General features: G+C 38.9%; 3 protein-coding genes across 3 annotated transcripts in view; 1 reads left to right on the forward strand and 2 right to left on the reverse strand.

The window, feature by feature from the left end:
• Window positions 1-8,545, reverse strand: LOC119742872. The gene is made up of 3 exons (XM_038219102.1): window positions 8,344-8,545; window positions 6,742-6,879; window positions 1-244 (listed from the first exon to the last, which is right to left on the reverse strand). The coding sequence occupies exons 1-3, from the start codon at window positions 8,491-8,493 to the stop codon at window positions 173-175; spliced, it is 360 nt and encodes a 119-aa protein (XP_038075030.1). The 5' UTR covers window positions 8,494-8,545; the 3' UTR covers window positions 1-172.
• Window positions 2,122-4,060, forward strand: LOC119742871 (galanin receptor type 1-like). The gene has a single exon (XM_038219100.1). The coding sequence runs from the start codon at window positions 2,473-2,475 to the stop codon at window positions 3,490-3,492; it is 1,020 nt and encodes a 339-aa protein (XP_038075028.1). The 5' UTR covers window positions 2,122-2,472; the 3' UTR covers window positions 3,493-4,060.
• A 7,050-nt stretch (window positions 8,546-15,595) lies between the features above and the next one.
• LOC119742737 (FRAS1-related extracellular matrix protein 1-like) overlaps window positions 15,596-22,596 on the reverse strand; it is a 36,287-nt gene continuing 29,286 nt past the window's right edge. The window contains 5 exon segments of the mRNA XM_038218906.1: window positions 15,596-16,285; window positions 16,818-16,903; window positions 17,566-17,650; window positions 21,219-21,381; window positions 22,319-22,591. Of these exon segments, the coding sequence (XP_038074834.1) occupies window positions 16,083-16,285; window positions 16,818-16,903; window positions 17,566-17,650; window positions 21,219-21,381; window positions 22,319-22,591 (810 nt within the window). The 3' untranslated portion in view covers window positions 15,596-16,082.

The following is a 22,596-nucleotide window of genomic DNA, read 5'->3' on the forward strand; positions in this document are numbered from 1 at the left end:
TCGCACCGATGAGGAATCTGCGTGCCTAGTCTATGGGTCCTGCTGTTACAATGAGGAACTTGCGCGCCTAGTCCATGGGTCCTGCTGCCACCGATGAGGAATTAGCGCGCCTAGGCCACAGGTCCTGCTGCTACGATGGGGAATTGTCACGCCTAGGCCATGGGTCATGCTGCTACCTGTAGTAGCGTTGTACCCAGCAGCCTCTGAATGATGTTGCTCGGACGTCAATTTCACCAAGCTCCAACTAAATGGAAGCAAAAGAAAGAATGACGTACATTATCAAACAGTGTGAATTTTGCTCAATTTCTTCTTCTTCTTCTTACAAGTGCAGACTTCAAGGCTGAAGATAATTGCACTGCCAGAAACGCGGGCAAACCCCTTCTCTTAGCGATAAGTGTACTGGGTTCTTTAACGTGCATTATACATTATACCACACATGGGACCTACAGCTTTACGCCCCATCTGACATGTCCGAAGGACAAAGCAATAATGGTTAAGTGCCTTGCTTAAGGGCACAAGTGTCTGCCCGGGTTCGAATCCAGACCACTGTTGCCTCTGAAACACCAGAGCATGAGTCCTGTGTTCTTAAGCGCTAGGCCATGACAATTTTTATGTATGTTTTTCTCAATTTATCTTACAGTCGCTCTTCTTCAACATTAGATTTTTTTCTTCCTAATAAATATTCAATTGTACGTTTTATTTAAACAAGATATTGTTTTAATTTTAGGATTGCTTTTCCACCCATAATTCGCCTAAATTTATTGAACTTGCAATTAAATGTTACTTAACATGGGCTGATTTGCTATTCAATGTCTAGAAAATAGCAATTTAAAAACAACATCTATTTAGTTTTTGGGAGAACCTCGAAAACAGCACCAAGACTGAGAAAGCGACGTTAAGCTGCCCAACTCAAATTAAAAAGATGTCTTTGGAACACCCCCAAAACTAAGCTACAATTTAACCAAAATAACCAAAATTTAACCAAAATATATCGAGTATTTCTCAAGTATAAAGTACGCATGTGCATAATGTACATGTACATGTGCATAATGTACATGTGCATAATGTACATAGTAGTACATGTGCATAATCTGCAATATACCCCGGTATGCGTGCACAATGTACCGGTACATGTACAAAATGTACATATACAAAATATACATGTACAAAATGTATGTGTCCAACGCGAAAGCACTGTGCTGGCTGTTGTTAAGATAATTCTATCACAGGGCAGTTGCTTTCTACAATACATTGTAACGTGCACACTGCACAATGGTTTCTCAACATGTACATAATGTACATGTACATGTGCATAATCTGCATAATGTACATGTGCATAATCTGCAATATGTGTGCACAATGATGCTTGTACAAAATGAACATGTACATGTCCGATGCGAAAGCACTGTGCTAGCTATTGTTAAGATACTTCTGTCACAGGGCAAAGTACAAGTTTACAGTCATTTGTTTACCTATAATGCAGCCAATAAATATAATAGCTCGTTGAAATCTCAAAGAAACGGCCTTCAAACAAATTGTTCACCTACACGTACAGTGTACGTGAAAAGTCTATTTATGGCAACAGAAAATTTCCCATTTGTGTTTTTTTTTATTTTAGGCTTTCACAACAGGTACGATCCACTGAACACAACAAGGAAACACAACCCATAGGAAACACACATACTGTCTGGATCAGGTTTCAGTACTTTCACAATGATGTACTTTTTCACCAGACGGATCAATAGACAGTTCAGTGACACAGGAATTTATTCAAACGTCTGGACGTGTTCGACAACAACTGCACAGAGCCAGAACTATGCACATATGCAACATCTTGCAAACTATCAGCAAAATGATAGACTGTTGACCAAAACGAGCTACGTGTAGAATGGAACCCATTTCTACACTGTCACTGTCTGCAACTGATGACATGCTGCGGGATGACTTTCTCTGCAACCGTTGACTGTGCAGGCTTTTGTGATTAGGCGACCCAACCAATGCCACCACTTTTTGCTTGCTGTGAACTTGTATCGTTCTGGAGAAATGCCGCGGAAAAGTTGCCATCACATGTAAGAACAGATGTGTAGACACACAATAGCATGTACTCTTCCTCGGCTAGCTTGATGTGTTTTTTGTGTTGACAAGTTTAGCTTCGTGGTGAATTACTTGTAAATATTGGTTTTTCTCCACAGACATGCTTCACAAGCACTGATTTCGGAAACTGCGAGGGGATATATTTACAAGCTTGAAGCTTGAGAGACTTGATTGACCCAAAGCGCAAAATGCCTTTCTTTGTGATGCGTTGACTCACAAAGTCTACAAGGAGTTAATGCATGTTTTGAACCAAAAAAACTAAATACAGGACAATCACATGTACATATATACATGAACATTGTGTGTACACTTTAAAGTTTAAGTGCCTATGATATGCAAGAACTACTGCACTGCAATTGTTGTTACATGTAAGCAGCGATGATTTCCTCTCACGTAGTCCCAGATGATGTTCCCTTACATTTAGCCACCAAGATCGTCTTCAGCATTATTGCCGCGCTGGGCATCGCGGGCAACGGCCTGGTGATCTACGTTTTGGCCTCTGCGGTCGCCTCCCGCAGGGGCAATATCAACATCCTCCTGATCAACCAATCCCTGATTGACCTGATTACCTCGATTCTGCTGGTGCTGTGTTTTCTCACCCCGGGACAGAGGCCCCCATCGCCTACTCCGGCCGCGGCAGCATTCATCTGCTACATCTGGAACTCCAAGTACCTCTTCTGGGCAACCACCATGGCCTCCATGGTAAATCTGCTCTTGCTGACGTTTGAGCGTTACTATGCCACCCTCTACCCCTTACAGTACTGCAACAGGTCCTTCCTAAAATGGCCCAGGTCCTTGGCATTGGCTACGCTGCCCTGGATATTGGGCTACCTGCTGGAAATCTACACGGTACTCGGGCATACTGTAGACAAACATAACCAGTGTAAGTTGAAGCACTTCCCAACCTGGTCTGTTAAGATCATATACTCGGTGGCCGTGCTGGTCTTTGATTACCTAGTGCCCCTGGGCCTGATGGTGTTTGCCTACGTCAGAATTTACCGGGCGTTGCGGGGGAATACGGCAGCGTCTGGTGACTCTCCAAACGAGCGGACGCCGATCGTCCAGCCAGCCAACCAGCATGGAGAGTCAGCGTCCCGCAGCCTGGCGCGCCGGAACGTCATCAAAACCCTGGTCACCGTCTGTGGGGTCTTCTGCCTGCTCTGGCTGCCAAACCAATTTGCCTACTTTTACTACAACATCAGTGATGAAGTCCATTTGAATATGGACCTGTACGGAGCCAGCATCATCTTTGCGTTCCTGAACATGTGCGTCAACCCCTTCATCTACACGTTCCAGTATCATCAGTTCCGGGAGGGGTTGGGGCGGGCTATACCCTGCCTGGCGAGGTTTAGGATAATGAGAATACCAGAAACTAGGAACAATCTGGCACCTGCTTAACTGTGATTTGAATGGATTTCCACATATACAAACACCCTAAATGGTAGTTCAAAGTTCAAAGCATTTGTGTTAAAAATAAACCCTATTGCCGCTGTTCATGCTAATCTAGTGGCTTTTTGGCACATTACATTGGGCAATGGGGGAGTGTGACCTAGTGGTTAGGGTCTGTGACTCATGATCAGAGGGTCAGGGGTCCGAATCCAGCTGCTGGCCATATGTTGTGTCCTTTGGCAAGCCACTTCACCCCCACTTGCCTCTCTCCACCCAGGAGTATAAATGGGTACCGGCATTAACTGGGGATTAACCTGCGATGGACTAGCATCCCATCCAGGAGGAATAGAAATATTCTTGGTTGTTTCATGCTACTGAAACCGGAGATAAACGCCAGCCTGATGGGCCGCTTTGGCTCGTGACAGACTGTACTTTTACTTTAATTCAAAATCGTCTCACTGGCACTAGTTAGTCAGTTAGAATTTTCCCTAAATATATATGTTCAAGCAAAGTAAAACTTTGGGATGCCTAACGTGCTACTGCATTTATCTCCAAATCAAAAAGTGAATTCACGTCAGTACTTCTTTGTTATTAGTCTGAGGCTCTGGAAATTCTAGTGCATTGCTACATGTACAATGTAGAACTGTACATGTTACCATTAATTAATTTGTAAAAAAAAAAAAACACTGCAAGTAAAACTTGCGCGATCCTCTTTGCATGCTGACAGTATACAGTCAGTTAGTAAGCACACTTTTCAGTTGACCTAACCAAAATCAGCAATGACCTCATTTGACCCCTTGATGACCTTTGACCTCAACTGTCTCAAGTCATCTGAAGTCCCCTTACCCAAAGATTATTGTCACCAAGTTTGGTTGAGATCGAAGTCTGATTTTTCATATGACAGCACTAAACAGTTAACCTAACCAAAATGGAACACACAGATGGAATGCGCTATTGCAAATTCCCCGGGCTTAAAATTGGTCAATGACAAAATGACAAAATGACAAAACTTTTACAACATTCTTGAACTGATCCAAAAAAACAACAACTAAAAAACAAACAAGCAAACTAACAAAAAGATCAAAATGTCTGAATCACCTCAAAAGTGACAGCAACGTCAGAAGGAAATACAAGTGTTTAAACTGCAGGGAAACTGGACTAAACAACATCATTAACCAGGAAACTATGCAATATCATTTCCTAAATGATAGCGTGTACAGAATTATGAAAGTAAATAAACTCGTGCCGAAACTACTTGTTCCTGTTTCTGAGGTCCATGCACGCATGTGTACTAGATTGTTTGACTTAAAAGGTGCATTCCCCATGCTGTTTCGAGTTTCACAATGCAAAATCACTTCTTTATTTTCAGTTGCTAGTTTAAAGGTAGGGTAAATAATTTGCAGCTATCCAAAATGTAAATGACCAAATTATTGTTGAAAAGCATACTTGGTTTAAGTAAAAATAGTAATGGCACTAAAACTTCCTGTGAAATTATTCTTTCTGGCAAACTGTCATTTTGAAGAAAACAATCAAAGAAGGCCATTTCCAAAGATGCGTCAAGTGACGCATTGTTTGAAATTTCCTTTAGTTGGTTTGTAATTTGGCGAATCCGTGAATGGGTGTGCACAAGCGATGAAACACGCAAGCGCGCTTCAGTGCGTGACATTGTGTAGTGGCAATCGGCTGAATGAGAATGTGTCCCGGACGCTGATTTCGGGCGCAATTCAAAACATGGACACTTTTGATTGGCAAGCGAGATCCTAAAATAGTGTTTTCTTGGAATATACAGCATTCACAGAGCTAAAACTTCATCAGGTTGTTAAGCACCCTTCTTTAGATTTTGAGCATTTTTGTTGCTTCAAACGAAACAAATTTATGCACAATGACAAATGATCTACATTGAACATGTATATATTCTACCTTTTAATAATAATAATAATACCAGAGTATTATAGAGTATGTAACCAAAAATAGGTACTCAAGGCGCTGGAAATTATGTCTTTTACAGGTAAATGAAGTTTATTATGTAGCACCTTATAAGGGTTTACAAGGTGCTGCGGCACATATTATAGCCACTGCCAGAAACACCGGGGCTAACCCCTTCTCTTAGCGATAAGTGTTACTGGGTTCTTTAACGTGCATTACACAACACAGGGGACCTACAGCTTTACATCCCATCCGAAGGACGAAGCAGTAATGGTAAAGTGCCTTGCTCAAGAGCACAAGCACCATGTTCCCACGGTCAGGATTCGAACCCATATACCACGGCACACGAGTCAAACACCATAACCATTGGAGCACAGCACCCCACAATAAATTAACAGTTGCATATTTTTTCCCCAATGTTTTGAAGTGGGGGGTTTACATTAGGCCAAAACAATAATAGTTCTGCTTCCGAATACATGGCTTCCTAAAATAGGGTAGGTAGGTAGGGAATTTTTTTTTTTATGCCAATTTTTTTTGTGTACAGTCATATGGAGGCGTCTGCGCATTGTCAAGGGTAAAAGGTAGAAATTTATGGTTTGGGCGTTTTCTTTCTCATTTTTCCCATAAAATTTTTTAGGGTAGGGGCTGTCAGAGTAGGGTAAGTAGGGAAACCGGAAGCAGAACTATTATTTTTTTGGCCTGAGAAATATGAAACCCATTAACCAGCACCTTATAAGGGTAAAACTTACAAGGTGCTGCAGCACATATTACAGCCACTGCCAGAAACACCAGGGTAAACCCCTTCTCTTAGCGACAAGATGCACAAAATCGGTTACTCACGTTACATTTTCGTAACGTGAGTAACAGGTTTTCTGCGTCTCGCTTATCATACATAACACATGTCATCTTTGGTGTCATCTTTGGTGCTTAGGTAGGTCTAGGTCTACTCTATCTACCATGGGGATAACAGTTATTAAACCTTTTCAAGCCTTTTCAAGCCCAAGGAAAATTCAAAAGTACATCAAAAATGTAACGTGGGTAACCGTGGAATTGCCCATAACCATTGGACCACAGCACACCCCCACAATAAATTAACAGTTGCGTATTTTTTTCCCAAGGTTTTGAAGTGAGGGAGTTTACATAATTGTCTATTTGAATTTATGTTCTGATCCTTGCTCAATTTCCCCATGGTAGGCTACGTCTGAATGACATGACACGACTATGGTTAGGAATAACGCACAGGTCTATGGGAAGTGGCTGCAGCCGCTTCCATAGGCGCGTGTGTAATTTTAAGCCATAGTCGTGTAATTCGGTCATAGCCGTAGTACCAACCTCATCATGAGCGTACAGCTCTTGGTAGCAGTCTGGTGCTATGCACTTGCGGGCACAGCGCGTCATATCCAAGCCTTGCATTTGACTGCAGTCAGTGCTCTGTTCACATTGCCTGATACTAATCTTGAACTGTCGTTCCTGGGTAAAAACATCATGCAGAATATAGGTAGAATGTACCGTGGATTGGGAAATATTTTTTTATGAATCAATATAACTGTTCAAAATGTTCACTCATATTACATGTTTCCACACCTTTCCCACCTAATCCTCCTTTTGTGTTTCTTCTTTCATCCCTGCATGTTTGTGTGCACCCCCATGTTAATGTATGTACCTCTGTCAATTCTGTTTTAGCCTCTGAAGAAGAACTTGCTAAGTTCGCAACGTCAGGCCACATTAATTTTTAGATTTATATATTTCAGGTCCACCCAGTCAGTAAGCAGTTTGCAGCAGTCTTACTTTTTTCATATTACATGTATTAGAATTAGATAGTGGATATTTTGCTGGCGGCAATCCCGGCAAGCTAACGTTTACTAAAGGTTTGCCGGCGGCAATTTCTATCAACTGAGGGCGCTGTACTCTCTAAGATAGGGCTGAATAAAATTTAAAGATATATTAAATTACTTCCAATGGTTGTGTAGCACCAGTGGCATAGTGGATAAGCAACGGATCTCATGAGCAGGAGGATCCGGGTTCGATCCCCACTGGCGACAATTCTACGTTCTTTCCCCCATCCCCCAAAAATAAGAATATTCTTCTTTTATTATTTTAACATTTTTCAAACATTTTATTACAGAGTATTACATTTTCTTTTTCAGATTTGTGGCCCTGGAGGAATTTTTTCAGAAATTGGAAAATGGTCTGATTCCCATCTTGTGAATACAAAGTTACAACGATAATGTTGGCATGGAGCCAGACTAAAATTTGGCAAAATATCCACTGCCTTGCGTAGAATTAAAACGATGGCGATTCAAATTAGGCAGTGTATATTTTGCCGGAGACGGCAAACCTTTAGTAAACGTTAGTTTGCCGGATATGCACTGAACATGCGCAGTTACTGTTTTTTTTTACTTAAACATTTTCCGAACACAAGTTTTAGTCTGGCTCCATGCCAAAATTATCGTTGTTACCTCGTATTCACAAGATGGGATTCAGACCATTTTATAATTTCGGACTTTATTTCCCTTTTTAAAAAAATCCTCCAGAGCCACAAATCTGAAAAAGAAAATGCAATACTCTGCAAAAAATGTTTGAGACATGTTAAAATAATAAAAGAAGAATATTCTTATTTATTTGGAGATGACAAAAAAAAACCTTAAAAATGTGGTGCGGTCGGAATCGAACGCGAGTCATCCCGATTACTAGAGCCTTTGCTTAACCATTACACCAATCGTGCTACACAACTTTTGGTGGGAATTTAATACATCTTATAATTCCGCCCTATTTTAAAGAGTACAGTGATATGGATTGCCGCCGGCAAACCTTTAGTAATCGTTAGTTTGCCGTCATTACCTCCGGCAAAATATCCACTATCTTATATTAACCCCGCCCCCAGTATACGAGCAACACCCGATGATTCGGCACATTGCAAAGTGGACTTCTTACGTTTTTCGGCTTTTTCTTGAAGGGGTATCTCGCAAATACGTATGGGACTCTCTGCCCCTCCACGCAAACGATGAAACATTCACCGAAGAGGAGTGAAAACAGGATTAAAACTACGATTTTGTACCAACTTTCGCTGGAGCAGAATCCCATTGCATCTCGCTCGTGGTTCGGTTATAAAGATGAATTGCGCCCTCTGTTGGCGTAATCACTGTATTTTTCGCACTAAAAGTTTTACCTCCGGGTTGTTTGGGCTGTATTATTTCAATTAGTTGACAATTTCTCTTGACATTCAACAGATTTGTGTTATTATATCGTGTCAAATCACCAGATGTTATTTCAGTTCGATACATGAGGTAATTCTTGAGTTATTGTCTGGAAAACGAATATGTTGTTTTGATACTTGCAATTGACTTTTGTTTGGACTAGTGAGTGTATTTTTCGCACTGAACACACTGGATTGTTCGGGCTATATTATCTTGACATTCAACAGATTTGTGTTATTATATCATGGCAAACCACCAGATGTAATCTCAGTTCGATACATGAGGTATTTCTGGAGTTATCGTCTGGCAAACGAATATGTTGTTTTTGTTACATGAAATAGAGGTACTGATGACGACTCAAACATATACCCCTAGAACTATGGGTATTACTTGTAATATACCCATAGTTCTAGGGGTATTAAACATACGCATGCAAGGTTCACCCCTTATCTGAAAAATTTCAAAAATGTCTGATTTTGCCCAATTTCGATCAAAATGCAAGGTAAACTCCTTACCAATAAAAAAATTTCATAATCGTCTGATTTTGCCCAATTTCGCTCAAAATGCAAGGTTAACCCCTTACAAATTGAATATTTTCAAAAACAACTGATTTTGCTAAATTTTCCTAAAAATGCAAGGTTAACCCCTCACAAATTGAAATTTTGCATTAACGTCTGATTTTGCCCAATTTTGCTCAAAATGCAAGGTTAACCCCTTACAATCTGAAAATTTTTAAAAACGTCTGATTTTGCTAAATTTTCCTAAAAATGCAAGGTTAACCCCTTACCAATTGAAAATTTTTAAAAACGTCTGATTTTGCCCAATTAATTTCGTTCAAAATGCAAGGTTAACCACTTACAATACGATATTTTGCATAAACGTCTGATTTTGTCAATTTTTTAGTTCAAAATGCAAGGTTAACCCCATACAATCCGAATTTTTTTCATAAACGTCTGATTTATTTATTGAAAATCAGTTGTTTCTGAAAATTTTCAGATGGTAAGGGGGTTAACCTTGCATTTTCAGCAAAATTTGGCAAAATCAGACGTTTATGAAAGTTTTCGGATTGTAAGGGGTTAATCTTGCATTTTGAGCGAAATTGGTCAAAAATAGACGTTTATGCAAAATATCGTATTGTAAGGGGTTAACCTTGCATTTTGAGCGAAATTTGGCAAAATCAGACGTTTATGAAAATTTTCAATTTATAAGGGGTTAACCTTGCATTTTAAGCGAAATTGGACAAAATCAGACGTTTATGAAAAATTTCGTATTGTAAGGGGTTAACCTTGCATTTTGAGCAAAATTGGGCAAAATCAGACGTTTTCGAAAATTTTCGGATTGTAAGGGGTTAACCTTGCGTTTTGAGCGAAATTAGACAAAATCAGACGTTTAAGAAAAATTTCGCATTGTAAGGGGTTAACCTTGCATTTTGAACGAAATTGGGCAAAATCAGACTTTAATGCAAAATTTCAATTTGTAAGGGGTTAACCTTGCATTTTTAGGAAAATTTAGCAAAATCAGTTGTTTCTAAAAATTTTCAGATTGTAAGGGGTTAACCTTGCATTTTGAATGAAATTGGACAAAATCAGACGGTTATGAAAAATTTCGTATTGTAAGGGGTTAACCTTGCATTTTTAACGAAATTGGGCAAAATCAGACGTTTTCGAAAAATTTCGGATTGTAAGGGGTTAACCTTGCATTTTGAGCGAAATTTGGCAAAATCAGACGTTTATGAAAATTTTCAATTTATAAGGGGTTAACCTTGCATTTTAAGCGAAAATGGACAAAATCAGACGTTTATATAAATTTTCGATTTGTAAGGGGTTAACCTTGCATTTTGAGCAAAATTGGGCAAAATCAGACGTTTTCGAAAATTTTCGGATTGTAAGGGGTTAACCTTGCGTTTTGAGCGAAATTAGACAAAATCAGACGTTTAAGAAAAATTTCGCATTGTAAGGGGTTAACCTTGCATTTTGAACGAAATTGGGCAAAATCAGACTTTAATGCAAAATTTCAATTTGTAAGGGGTTAACCTTGCATTTTTAGGAAAATTTAGCAAAATCAGTTGTTTCTAAAAAATTTCAGATTGTAAGGGGTTAACCTTGCATTTTGAATGAAATTGGACAAAATCAGACGGTTATGAATAATTTCGTATTGTAAGGGGTTAACCTTGCATTTTGAGCGAAATTGGGCAAAATCAGACGTTTATATAAATTTTCAATTTGTAAGGGGTTAACCTTGCATTTTTAACGAAATTGGGCAAAATCAGACGTTTTCGAAAAATTTCGGATTGTAAAAGGTTAACCTTGCATTTTGAGCGAAATTGGACAAAATCAGACATTTATGAAAAATTTCGTATTGTAAGGGGTTAACCTTGCATTTTGAACGAAATTGGGCAAAATCAGACGTTTATGCAAAATATCGTATTGTAAGGGGTTAACCTTGCATTTTTAGGAAAATTTAGCAAAATCAGTTGTTTCTAAAAAATTTCAGATTGTAAGGGGTTAACCTTGCATTTTGAATGAATTGGGCAAAATCAGACGTTTTTAAAATTTTGGTATTGTAAGGGGTTAACCTTGCATTTTGAACGAAATTGGGCAAAATCAGACGTTTATGCAAAATATCGTATTGTAAGGGGTTAACCTTGCATTTTTAGGAAAATGTAGCAAAATCAGTTGTTTCTAAAAAAATTCAGATTGTAAGGGGTTAACCTTGCATTTTGAACGAAATTGGGCAAAATCAGACGTTTTTAAAAATTTTCAATTGGTAAGGGGGTTAACCTTGCATTTTTAGGAAAATTTTGCAAAATCAGTTGTTTCTGAAAATTTTTAGATTGTAAGGGGTAAACCTTGCACTTTGAGCAAAATTGGGCAAAATCAGACGTTTATGAGACAAATTTGGATTGTAAGGGGTTAACCTTGCATTTTGATCGAAATTGGGAAAAATTAAACGATTATGTTAATTTTCAATTTGTAAGGGGTTAACCTTGCATTTTGAGCGAAATTGGGCAAAATCAGACGTTTATGAAAATTTTCAATTTGTAAGGGGTTAACCTTAAATTTTGAGCGAAATTGGGCAAAATTAGACGTTTATGTTAATTTTCAATTTGTAAGGGGTTAACCTTACATTTTGAGCGAAATTGGGCAAAATTAGACGTTTATGTTAATTTTCAATTTGTAAGGGGTTAACCTTGCATTTTGAGCGAAATTGGTCAAAAACACGTTTATGCAAAATATCGTATTGTAAGGGATTAACCTTGCATTTTGAACGAAATTGGGAAAAAATAGACGATTATGTTAATTTTCAATTTGTAAGGGGTTAACCTTGCATTTTGAGCGAAATTGGGCAAAATCAGACGTTAATGAAAATTTTCAATTTGTAAGGGGTTAACCTTACATTTTGAGCGAAATTGGGCAAAATTAGACGTTTATGTTAATTTTCAATTTGTAAGGGGTTAACCTTGCATTTTGAGCGAAATTGGTCAAAAACACGTTTATGCAAAATATCGTATTGTAAGGGATTAACCTTGCATTTTGAACGAAATTGGGCAAAATTAGACGTTTATGTTAATTTTCAATTTGTAAGGGGTTAACCTTGCATTTTGAGCGAAATTGGTCAAAAACACGTTTATGCAAAATATAGTATTGTAAGGGGTTAACCTTGCATTTTGAGCGAAATTGGGCAAAATCAGACGTTTATGAAAATTTTCAATTTGTAAGGGGTTAACCTTGCATTTTGAGCGAAATTGGGCAAAATCAGACGTTTATGAAAATTTTTAATTTGTAAGGGGTTAACCTTGCATTTTGAGCGAAATTGGGCAAAATCAGACGTTTATATAAATTTTCAATTTGTAAGGGGCAAAATCAGACGTTCATGAGAAAATTCGGATTGTAAGGGGTTAACCTTGCAATTTGAACGAAATTGGGCAAAATTAGACGTTTTCGAAAAATTTCGGATTGTAAGGGGTTAACCTTGCATTTTGAACGAAATTGGGCAAAATCAGACGATTATGCAAAATATCGTATTGTAAGGGGTTAACCTTGCTTTTTGAACGAAATTGGGCAAAATCAGACGTAAATGCAAAATTTCAATTTGTAAGGGGTAACCTTGCATTTTTAGGAAAATTTAGCAAAATCAGTTGTTTCTAAAAAATTTCAGATTGTAAGGGGTTCATCTTGCATTTTGAACGAAATTGGGCAAAATCAGACGTTTTTTTAATTTTTCAATTCGTAAGGGGTTAACCTTGCATTTTGAGCAAAATTGGGCAAAATCAGACGTTAATGCAAAATTTCAATTTGTAAGGGGTTAACCTTGCATTTTCAGCAAAATTTGGCAAAATCAGACGTTTATGAAAGGTTTCGGATTGTAAGGGGTTAACCTTGCATTTTGAGCGAAATTGGTCAAAAACAGACGTTTATGCAAAATATTGTATTGTAAGGGGTTAACCTTGCATTTTGAGCGAAATTGGGCAAAATCAGATGTTTTCGAAAAATTTCGGATTGTAAGGCGTTAACCTTGCATTTTAAGCGAAATTGGACAAAATCAGACGTTTATGAAAGGTTAACCCCTTACAATCTGAATTTTTTTAACAACTGATTTTGCTAAATTTTCCTAAAAATGCAAGGTTAACCCCTTACAAATTGAAATTTTGCATTAACGTCTGATTTTGCCCAATTTCGTTCAAAATGCAAGAATAACCCCTTACAATGCAAACATTTTCATAAACATCTGATTTTGCCCAATTTTGCTCAAAATGCAAGGTTAACCCCTTACAAATTGAAAAATTTAAAACACGTCTGATTTTGCCTAATTTCGCTCAAAATGCAAGGTTAACCCCTTACAAATTGAAATTTTGCATTAACGTCTGATTTTGTCCAATTTCGCTCAAAATGCAAGGTTAACCCCTTACTATCTGAAACTTTACAGATAATAACGGGTATGTATTCCATGGTCCCTTAGATACGTTTTCTGCAAGTTTGAAACATTTCATTTTTTTGGCCAAAATTGGAACAAATGCAATGGGTTAGCCTTACATTGTTAGTTAAATTTGGTCTAAATGACACTTGGCACAAAAATTTCAACTTTATAATTTTCCTTTTACATGTATTTAGTGGAACATAATTAAGGTGTGGTCGCACAGAAAACTTTCACTGTTCTATAATAAAACGTGCGAAAAGAAGACAGAATGTCAGAGCTTGGAAGAGAAAAACTCGAACTCAATCATGGTCAATGATTATTCAAATCATTACAATAAATATACGTTTAAACAAATACGAACTGCTAGCTAGCAAAACTGATAAAAATGTTGATTACATGTAAAGCACCAAGCAATAACTAAAGTTGGAAAATACACCAAACTATTTTTTATGGCAAAATACTTTCGGATTGTTTGTATTTTTTTTTATGTGCACCCATAATCTTTTAGTGAACAAATTGGTTTTTTTTTGTCCAGAGAGTTTAAGACACCAAATATTAAAATGTAAAAACGATTTTTTGAAAAACAGGGGCAGTACATATTTTTAAAAGAAACGACCATACGAGCTGCCATATCTTTTGCAAGATCTGCGCACTTTTTGGGGTAAAATTTGGTAAAATGTCAATAATAAACCGTGAATACTCACCAGGCGAACAGCTCTAAATGCCACTATAAGCATTAACATCCACAAAATATAACTAGATTTATAGTTTTCAGAGAAGTATCATCTAAACATATAAACAGAAACAGACTAATACACAAAAGCAACGTAAATAAGTTACTTAAATAGAAAGATAAATGTTCCAATAAGACAGTAGCATTTAAGCAAGCCTCAAAATTGTTATGCAAGATAAAACAGCATTTTACCATGTACTTTAAATATCTCACTCTATGTTTTTCTATAATTCTACTTCTGCAGAATTTCTTCTGCATTTGTTCCTCTTTAAAACACACCAACTCTAAAAAATATTTCCACAAATCTAGCCGAAGGATCATAAAATAAAACTGTCGCGACAGCTACAAGATTTCAGATGTTATTATTGGAGGACTAAAGTTAATTTGGTAATGCCATTTGTAAGTGTGAGTTAATTATGAAATAACACAAGAAGAAAGCCTAACTATTGTGAAAGACTGATCAACGACGGATCTACATGTAATTTTGAGCTTCATTAATATGTTCTGTAAATTCTACAATTGAGTCAAGTTTTAAATGTCTTATAAAGTGTCAGTGTTGGAAACTTTTTTTTCATTTCTTGTAGTTACACTTGAAGTTTTAAAAACGGTTACAAAAATAACTTGCCTATTTCCTTAATGAAAGCCAATTTTAAAAGAGTCTTTTTTTTTTTAAATACTAAAAACGTATTTCTGTTTTACATATTTAAGTTTTAGCACCATATTTAATGTATCAAAAAGGACAAAATGCTTTACATTGGAAGTATCCTGTACAGGCTTAATTTCTTATAAAGAGTTAAGACATTTGTACTACAAGGTTTTGGGTTCGAACCCCACCTGAGCAAGATTGTCAAGTTTTCGCACAAGTTCCCCAACAGCACAGGGTTTGCAGTGCTTATACAGGGTGAGTAAAAAAAACGAAACCCAAATGTCGGGACCATTGTTTTAGTGAAGTTCTGCATATAGCACTTTCAAAATCTAGGATATGAAAGACCCATTCATAAGCTTTCTTTTAGTACAAGAATCTTTCAAATCACTCATGTACTGTACTTTTCAGGTTACGGAATTTTAAACACAACCACCGTTTTGAGGTTCTGTCCACGGATCACAAAAAAAGTTCAGTGTTCTTTCAGCAAAACGAAAACAAATCACATAGGGATGTGTGTGAATTGTTTTCGTTTTGCTGTAAGAACACGCACACCTTTTGTGATCCGTGGACAGAACTTTAAAACGGTAGTTGTGTTTCGTAAATTGGAAAGTACATGAGTGATTTGAATGATTCTTGTACTAAAAGAAAGCTTTTGATTTGGGCTTTCATGTCCTAGATTTTGAAAGTGCTGCATGCAGAACTTCAATAAAACAATAGTCCCAACATTTAGGTTTTGGGTTTTTTTTTACTCACCCTGTGTAAATTACGTTGGTGACGGAGATAAAGCATTTGTACAAATTTACATCTTCAGGGTTCCCATGGTTATGGAAAAATCATGGAAAGGCCTGGAAAAAACGTCCTGGAAAGTCATGGAAAACTGGAAAAAATAAAAAGTCATGGAAAGTCATGGAAATCGAGATCATGTAAGGGTTTTTTTGTTTGACGGGCCGCTTTAAGGATGGGCCATTTCTGGCGGAATTATTTCACAGGGTATGTTGGGACCAGCCCTGTCCTCACTTGTAGCAAGGTTTTTCACTAAATTGGTAGTTGCAATACAGGGTAACTGCCGACGTTCCTACTAATTTCCACTCTCACGTGGCTTCCTATACGACTGCATACATGTCATAATTACTTTCAAGTTGGCCAAGATCGTCACACGGGCTACAAAAAAGAGCCTTCATCATCGCAGCCGTTTCTCGCAGACGTACTGCTGGCTGTGGTTGTCGCATTTCTTCTCAATCCATCGGAAGCGGGTGTTCTGCGAGACGCAGTTGCGGTTACCGTGGGTGCCGGGGACCGGTGAGCCGACTTTCCAGCGCGTGAAGGTCACGGGTTCGCCGGAGGCCCACTCCCATTGGCCGAGGGTGCGCTGGTCATTCAGGCCTGAAAATGAATAAAAAATCAAAGGGGAAAAACATAATTTTAGCTGGACTTTTCATTTGCAGGGCCCAACTTCACAGTAAGCAGAAAAGTTGTGGTGACTACAGCAGAAACTTGTGCTAACCTTAAGTACTATTTCACGGCGTGATATGCTTATGATTGAGCTTGCAATGGAGATTTCTACAGGGTGTCCCAAAAAAAGTTGTGCAAGCAGACACCTTTAATTTCTCAAAAACTACTCAACATGAGTATTTCATCTTGATGGAGAACATTAATTATACTCCTGTGTATAATCAGTGATATGCTTTGAAAATCTGTTCATGCAAACCAGACATCCAACAGATTTTAAAAGGCTATGGGTTTTTCACCAATTCCAATTGGATTTGATTTACACACTTAACTTAATTTAGATCAGAGTGAAAAGACTTATGACAATCATTGTGCAGACCAGATGCTTGAAAAGACTTCAGTGAGAAGCCATTCTGAATCAATGGTACAGCATTTTAAGCACTCTGTCTGATTTATTGCGTCTCACCTATCCAAAACTCTCTTCTCTCCACCAGTGGCCGGATCCAGTTGTAGATCTCACTGGTTGACACTGTCACGAGGTTGCCTTGGTAACTGGAGGAAGAAAGAACAAATACTTCAAAGTATCAGTTACTCTACTTTGCGTTTATTTGCCAACAGGTGTTTGAAATTGGACCATTACCCCTTATCAGAGTATTTTAAGAATTGTCTGGAGATAGCGATGTTACGTTCAGACATCAGAAATTTTCTGATCATTTATACCAAAACTGTCTGCAAAAAAGTGGATGTATTCAGTCAATATTCATCACCATTGTAATGCTATTGGGCCTCATTTACGAGTCGGCCATGTTGAATTGAAAGTGAGGTAAAATCTTCAGTTTTGGAACTTGCGAAGAGAAATGAAAGCAAGTACATTACTAAATAATTCAAGTCTGCTTAAATGAATAATTCAAAATTTGTAATTTAACATTCCTTAATGTTTTAACATGTTTAAGCCATATTAAACAGAAATATGAGAGTACAAAGCTGCACAAATAGTCAACAGTTAACAATTTATGAAATACATTCAGGGAACATGACAAAAATGGCCAACTCGTGAATAAGGCCCATGATTGGGCTAAATCGAGCCCGTTGTGTCGACCAGAATTATGAAACGACTTGCCTTGAATAATCAGTCTGAATCGACTGAATAGAATTGTGTGTTCTCAGAGACCAACTGTGCCAGGCTTGCCTTGTCTACAAAGCTGTTGGCTTACCTTTCTCTGCAGATTCTCTGCGCGTCGTCCCAGGTTTCGGGTTCCGTGGCCAGAAGGTAGCACATGCCATCAAACTCATGCCAACCTACACCAAAGAAAGGAACAACAAAATATCAAATTGATTTCTTCATTTTTTAAATTGATTATCATCCCAAATATGTGACCAGTTCAGTCAAAAGCAGACGCTTCTGGGCAGAGGTTGAAATTGAGATAGGGCCAAAAAATGATGTGGGGGTGATTTTTTTCGATTGTCTAATTTTTGCATATTTGTAATCTTGAACATGTCTAGAATATACTATAAAAGTTTAAAACCCTTAAAACCCTATTTTAAACTCTAAACATAGTATTTTTGATGATTTGTTAAGGTTTATCAGTTAAAGAATGTCACTTGAAACAGGTCTTAAAATAGACCCCAAACTTTTACTGCCATTTTCTCCGTTTCTACTTTTCGTCACAATGAACTTCAAAATAGCATAACTTTGCCCAGGAATGACCGGTTTAAAAAATTAAACCACCTATTAAAAGGAAAATGTAAATTTTTTAACAATAAACAAAACTCTCATTTGTAACCCTTTGCCCAGAAAAGTATGATTTTGACAGAACAGGTCACATATGTGACCTGTCATCACAAAGTGAGCTGAAAGCCAGACTTTTTAACCCTAACCACCCCAACTCCATCAAAAACCATCGCCCCATTTTGGTGGATTTTGGGGGACTTGGTCCAGAAGGCCTGGCGTGACTAAATATTGATGGAGTATGATGGACTTGGGCCTAATGGCCTGAAGCAGTGCTAGGGGTATCCGATTGATTTTGCCTAGCTTCCTGTACTGCTATTGTGATAAAAGCCATGTGTAGCAAGTCCGTGAATGTCAACCAGTGCGTCAGTGGTGGATTCCATTATGTCATGCACAGTTTTTTATTGGACGCAAAGTGATTGATGGATTTTGATGGAATTGGTCAAGTTCCTAGTAAAAGACGCTAGGGAGTTAGGGTTTAAAGTATTGAGATATAAATAGATCTGGATTGTGCAGGACAAGAGCTTTCCGATGGTATACAACATTAAGGGGTGCTGAGTTCAGAAACAGAAATATAGACCACCTATTTACTTGAACTTATAAAACTGATTCTTGAGAAAATGGCATCTAAAAATCCTGCAGTTGTGCTACAGTGAAGAACAGTCAACTTATAATACAGGTATGAAATAGGTTTTAACCCTTTCATTACCACATTGTTTATTGACTTGGCTCTCCCCAGGACCAAATTGTTTGCTTAGTCATGCGGAAATCACTAGAGCGTGAACAAAATGACCACAAGCCGAAAACTCACTTTTTTTCAACCCAGATTTTCACTGCCAAGGAGTGATTAAAATCATAGGTGTTGTGTGGAAAGTTTGTTCCTTGAACCTTACCCTTTTATGTGATGTAAAATTGAAGTCCATATGTGCAAATCTAAGAAAGTTATACCTTTTTGTTCATCTGGTCCCATTTATCAAACTGCAAGCCATTTCACCACATGACCAAATGGCACTCCATACCTCAAATTGTGCGTGAATACTTCTGAAGCACTTTTCTCAAATGGTAACACTATGAATAAACTACACCATTAGAGCGATCCGAAAACACCCTTTCAGCTGGTAGGATGGAACGCCGTATTATCGCGGTACTTATCACGTTTCTCGTTCGGAATAGAGATTGCCCACTAACCTTCCAGAATTGTCCTGTCTTATGTGTAGTATAACTCTTCCTTTTTAAATTAATATAAAAAAATCGGACAGGTGGTGTGGTTTATTCCGTGTCCGATGCCTGTGAAAATAGACATGCGCGGCGTGTGCGAACGGAGGTGGACTCCCTATTATCGCTGTATGCGGGAAGTGGTTTTTATAATGATCCCAATTTTTTTGTTCATAGTTTATGTTTGACCAAAACACCCCACGAATAAAGTCTGATATTTTCCCCGTAACGTTCAAGTTGATTAAAGACAAATTTTCTGCAGGATGATTTCTTAAGACCCTGCCCTTCCCCCGAAAGGAGAACACAAATCCCTGAGGCAAGTCTACTGATCGGCGATTGAGGGCGCCATTCACTTTACACGGTGTGCCGTTTTATTTTCGCTAACGCGCGGTGCTTATTTTGATTCCGTAAAAGTTGTTACGATTTCGCGCTGCAAATATCGTCATTCGACTTCATTTTACATTTGCAGCTGAAGAATGGGAACCAGACAATGGAACTTTCATGGACAGAGCGCAATTAAAGATTTATGTTAAAATATAAACGGTACCTTTTAGCAGACACGGTGAGGGAAAATTTTGCAAGTTTTGGAAAACGTTAATATTTATTAAAATCGTTAAAAGTCCCGAAAGACACAACATTTTTTAATCGTCCTTTTTATACAACTCGGCAGAAAATCCTTGATGACTGGTGAACTGGATAAAAATCGCCACTTGAAGGAGTTTTGACACTGCAAAAAGAGAAATTTCCCATGCCGCGATAATAGGGATGCCGCGATAATAGGGAGTCCGACTATATATGGTTGATGTATGGGTGGCCAAACATATCAACATGCTGCCTTTCTGAAAATATATCTGTGTTGAGGGTGTTCTGTGTGTGGTTTCCTGGGCGACTATAGTCGCCCATGGGAATCAGCAGGGGGGTACTTCTTGACGACAAAAGTCACCAATGGTAAGGAAAGGGTTAAAGATGTTTGATGTTTGACAGAACAAAAAAAACTGAGTTAGGTAAAACAAGACTTGCAGATTAAGGTTTATCTGAAAAAAAAAATATCGACCACCCTTTCAAATTTTGGCTTTGCCCCACTGTACTTGCAAAATGGCAATTTCTGACTTAAAGCTCATTTTGTGGTGACAGGTCACACATATGCAGGTTGTGGGTTCGAGTCCAGCCTGGGGTTATGGTGCGTGTGCCCTTGGGCAAGGCACTTTGTCACTCATAGCTTCTCCCCACCCAGGAGTAAATGGGTACCTGTGCGGGCAGAGATGGTCTTGTTTTTGATCTAGCCGATTGCGCCGATGTGGCGGCATTGAGTTGTACAGGGTGGATAAAAAAAAACCGAAACCGATATATTATTGCTAATTGGAACAGAAGTAGGGCACATGTGAATCAAAGGGAGATATCCTCTGTTAGGGTTGAATCTCCTCTTTAAAATGACACCCTGATCACGTCATTACATTCACGGTTGACTGAGCAGTGACCAATTATATGAAAGCGTCTATTTAGAGAATTGCGCCACTTTTCAATTGTGGTTTTTGTGGTGTCATTTGTCACAGAGGGAAAGACTATGGTTGCCAATCAAGGCAGGTGGGGAAAAAAAAAGATTTCACCATGAAAAGTGGCGCAATTCTCTAAATAGACCCTTCCATAAAAGTGGGCACTGCTCAGTCAACCGTGAATGTAATGACAGGATCAGGGTGTCATTTTAAAGAGGAGATTCAACCCTAACAGAGGATATCTCCCTTTGATTCACATGTGCCCTACTTCTATCTCGGTTTCGTTTTTTCTTATCCACCCTGTATAACTGAATCAGGAGTTGAATCCGGAAGTTGAATCAGGAAACATCTTGTGTCCGTTGAAAGAGTTGCTTCTGTTTCGGCTCAGCTCTGTACAATGCTGCTTTACGATTGGTCAGTTTATTCTCACCGTCCCCGCATCCGACGTCCTGATTGGTGGCGTCGTCTGCTTGTATGTGGCTCCACTCCACCCGGACCCACCGGTTCCCGTTACACTTGTACATGCTGCCGGTGGATTCCTCAATCAGAAAGTCATCCTTGCTGGTAGTCGTGCAGCCCGGCGGAAGTTGAAGCTGTAAGGGAAACATTCAACAAAATCAACATTGCCGAAAATTTAAAAATGTTTAAAGGCAAAATTTTCCAGCCAAGTTCTGATATACAGGGTGAGTAAAAAAATGAACCAAACCCAAATGTTGGGACCATTGTTTTAGGGAAGTTCTGCATGTAGCACTTTCAAAATCTAGGATATGAAAGCCCAGTTCATAAGCTTTCTTTTAGTACAAGAATCTTTGAAATCACTCATGGACATTTTAAGTTACAGAATTTTAAACACAACCACCGTTTTAAGGTTCTGTCCATGGATCACAAAAAAGGTGTGTGTTCTTTCACCAAAACAAAAACAATTCACACACATCCCTATGTGATTTTGTTTTGTTTTGCTGAAAGAACACTGAACTTGGTTGTGATCCATGGACAGAACCTTAAAACTGATAATTCGGCCATGGTAAGGAAAGAGTTAATGAGATAGCTCCTTACCAGAGTGTCAGTAGCGTATCCAGCGGGGGGGGGGGGGGGGGGGGGGGGGGGGGGGGGGGGGGGGGGGGGGGGGGGGGGGGGGGGGGGGGGCACTTTGGCCCCCCGACGGATTTTTTTGACAATTTTTTTTGTCAGCAATGATTTAAATACATTTTTCTAGAGTGTTTCTGACATTAATCCCACCAAAAAAACCCAGCTCAACAACCATTACAATGAAAAGTATGCATAATAATGGTCAGTTTCGAAGAGCGCCCCCATTTTGGAAGATGGGCACCCCCCACCCCCCCCTTTGATTTAACGGAGGTCAAGTGTCCGGAGAAAAACATGTGTACATTTCAGCGCGGATGTGCGGTTGCCCCCCCCCCCCCCCCACAACAAAAGCTGTATACGCTGCTGCAGAGTGTGGAGATAAGTGCTACTATTGTGAATTCTTTGGGCATCAAATAAAGTTAGGCTAGTGCAGACGAAACTTACAGACTGATCGGCAGGTAAGGCTTCATCAGGGTGAACCTCTTCCTGGCTAGGAGGTTGTTCGGGCACATCCTCTCCGATGGGCTCAGGCTCACTGATGGGTACAGGCTCGCTGTCTGGGTCTACGCCTGACTCCTGTACCGATGCCGTACTGGGTCGGCCCTGTACTACAGCAGGGAATGGCTGAAGTTGATGGGAGGAGCTTGAAGACGATGATGATGAGGATGAGGAGGAATGGCCACGGACGACAGTCGGAGAAGATGCTATCCCGTGAAGCTGTA

Source organism: Patiria miniata, unplaced genomic scaffold (genome assembly GCF_015706575.1).
Source record: "Patiria miniata isolate m_02_andy unplaced genomic scaffold, ASM1570657v1 HiC_scaffold_6, whole genome shotgun sequence".
In the NCBI taxonomy this organism is placed as follows: domain Eukaryota; kingdom Metazoa; phylum Echinodermata; class Asteroidea; order Valvatida; family Asterinidae; genus Patiria; species Patiria miniata.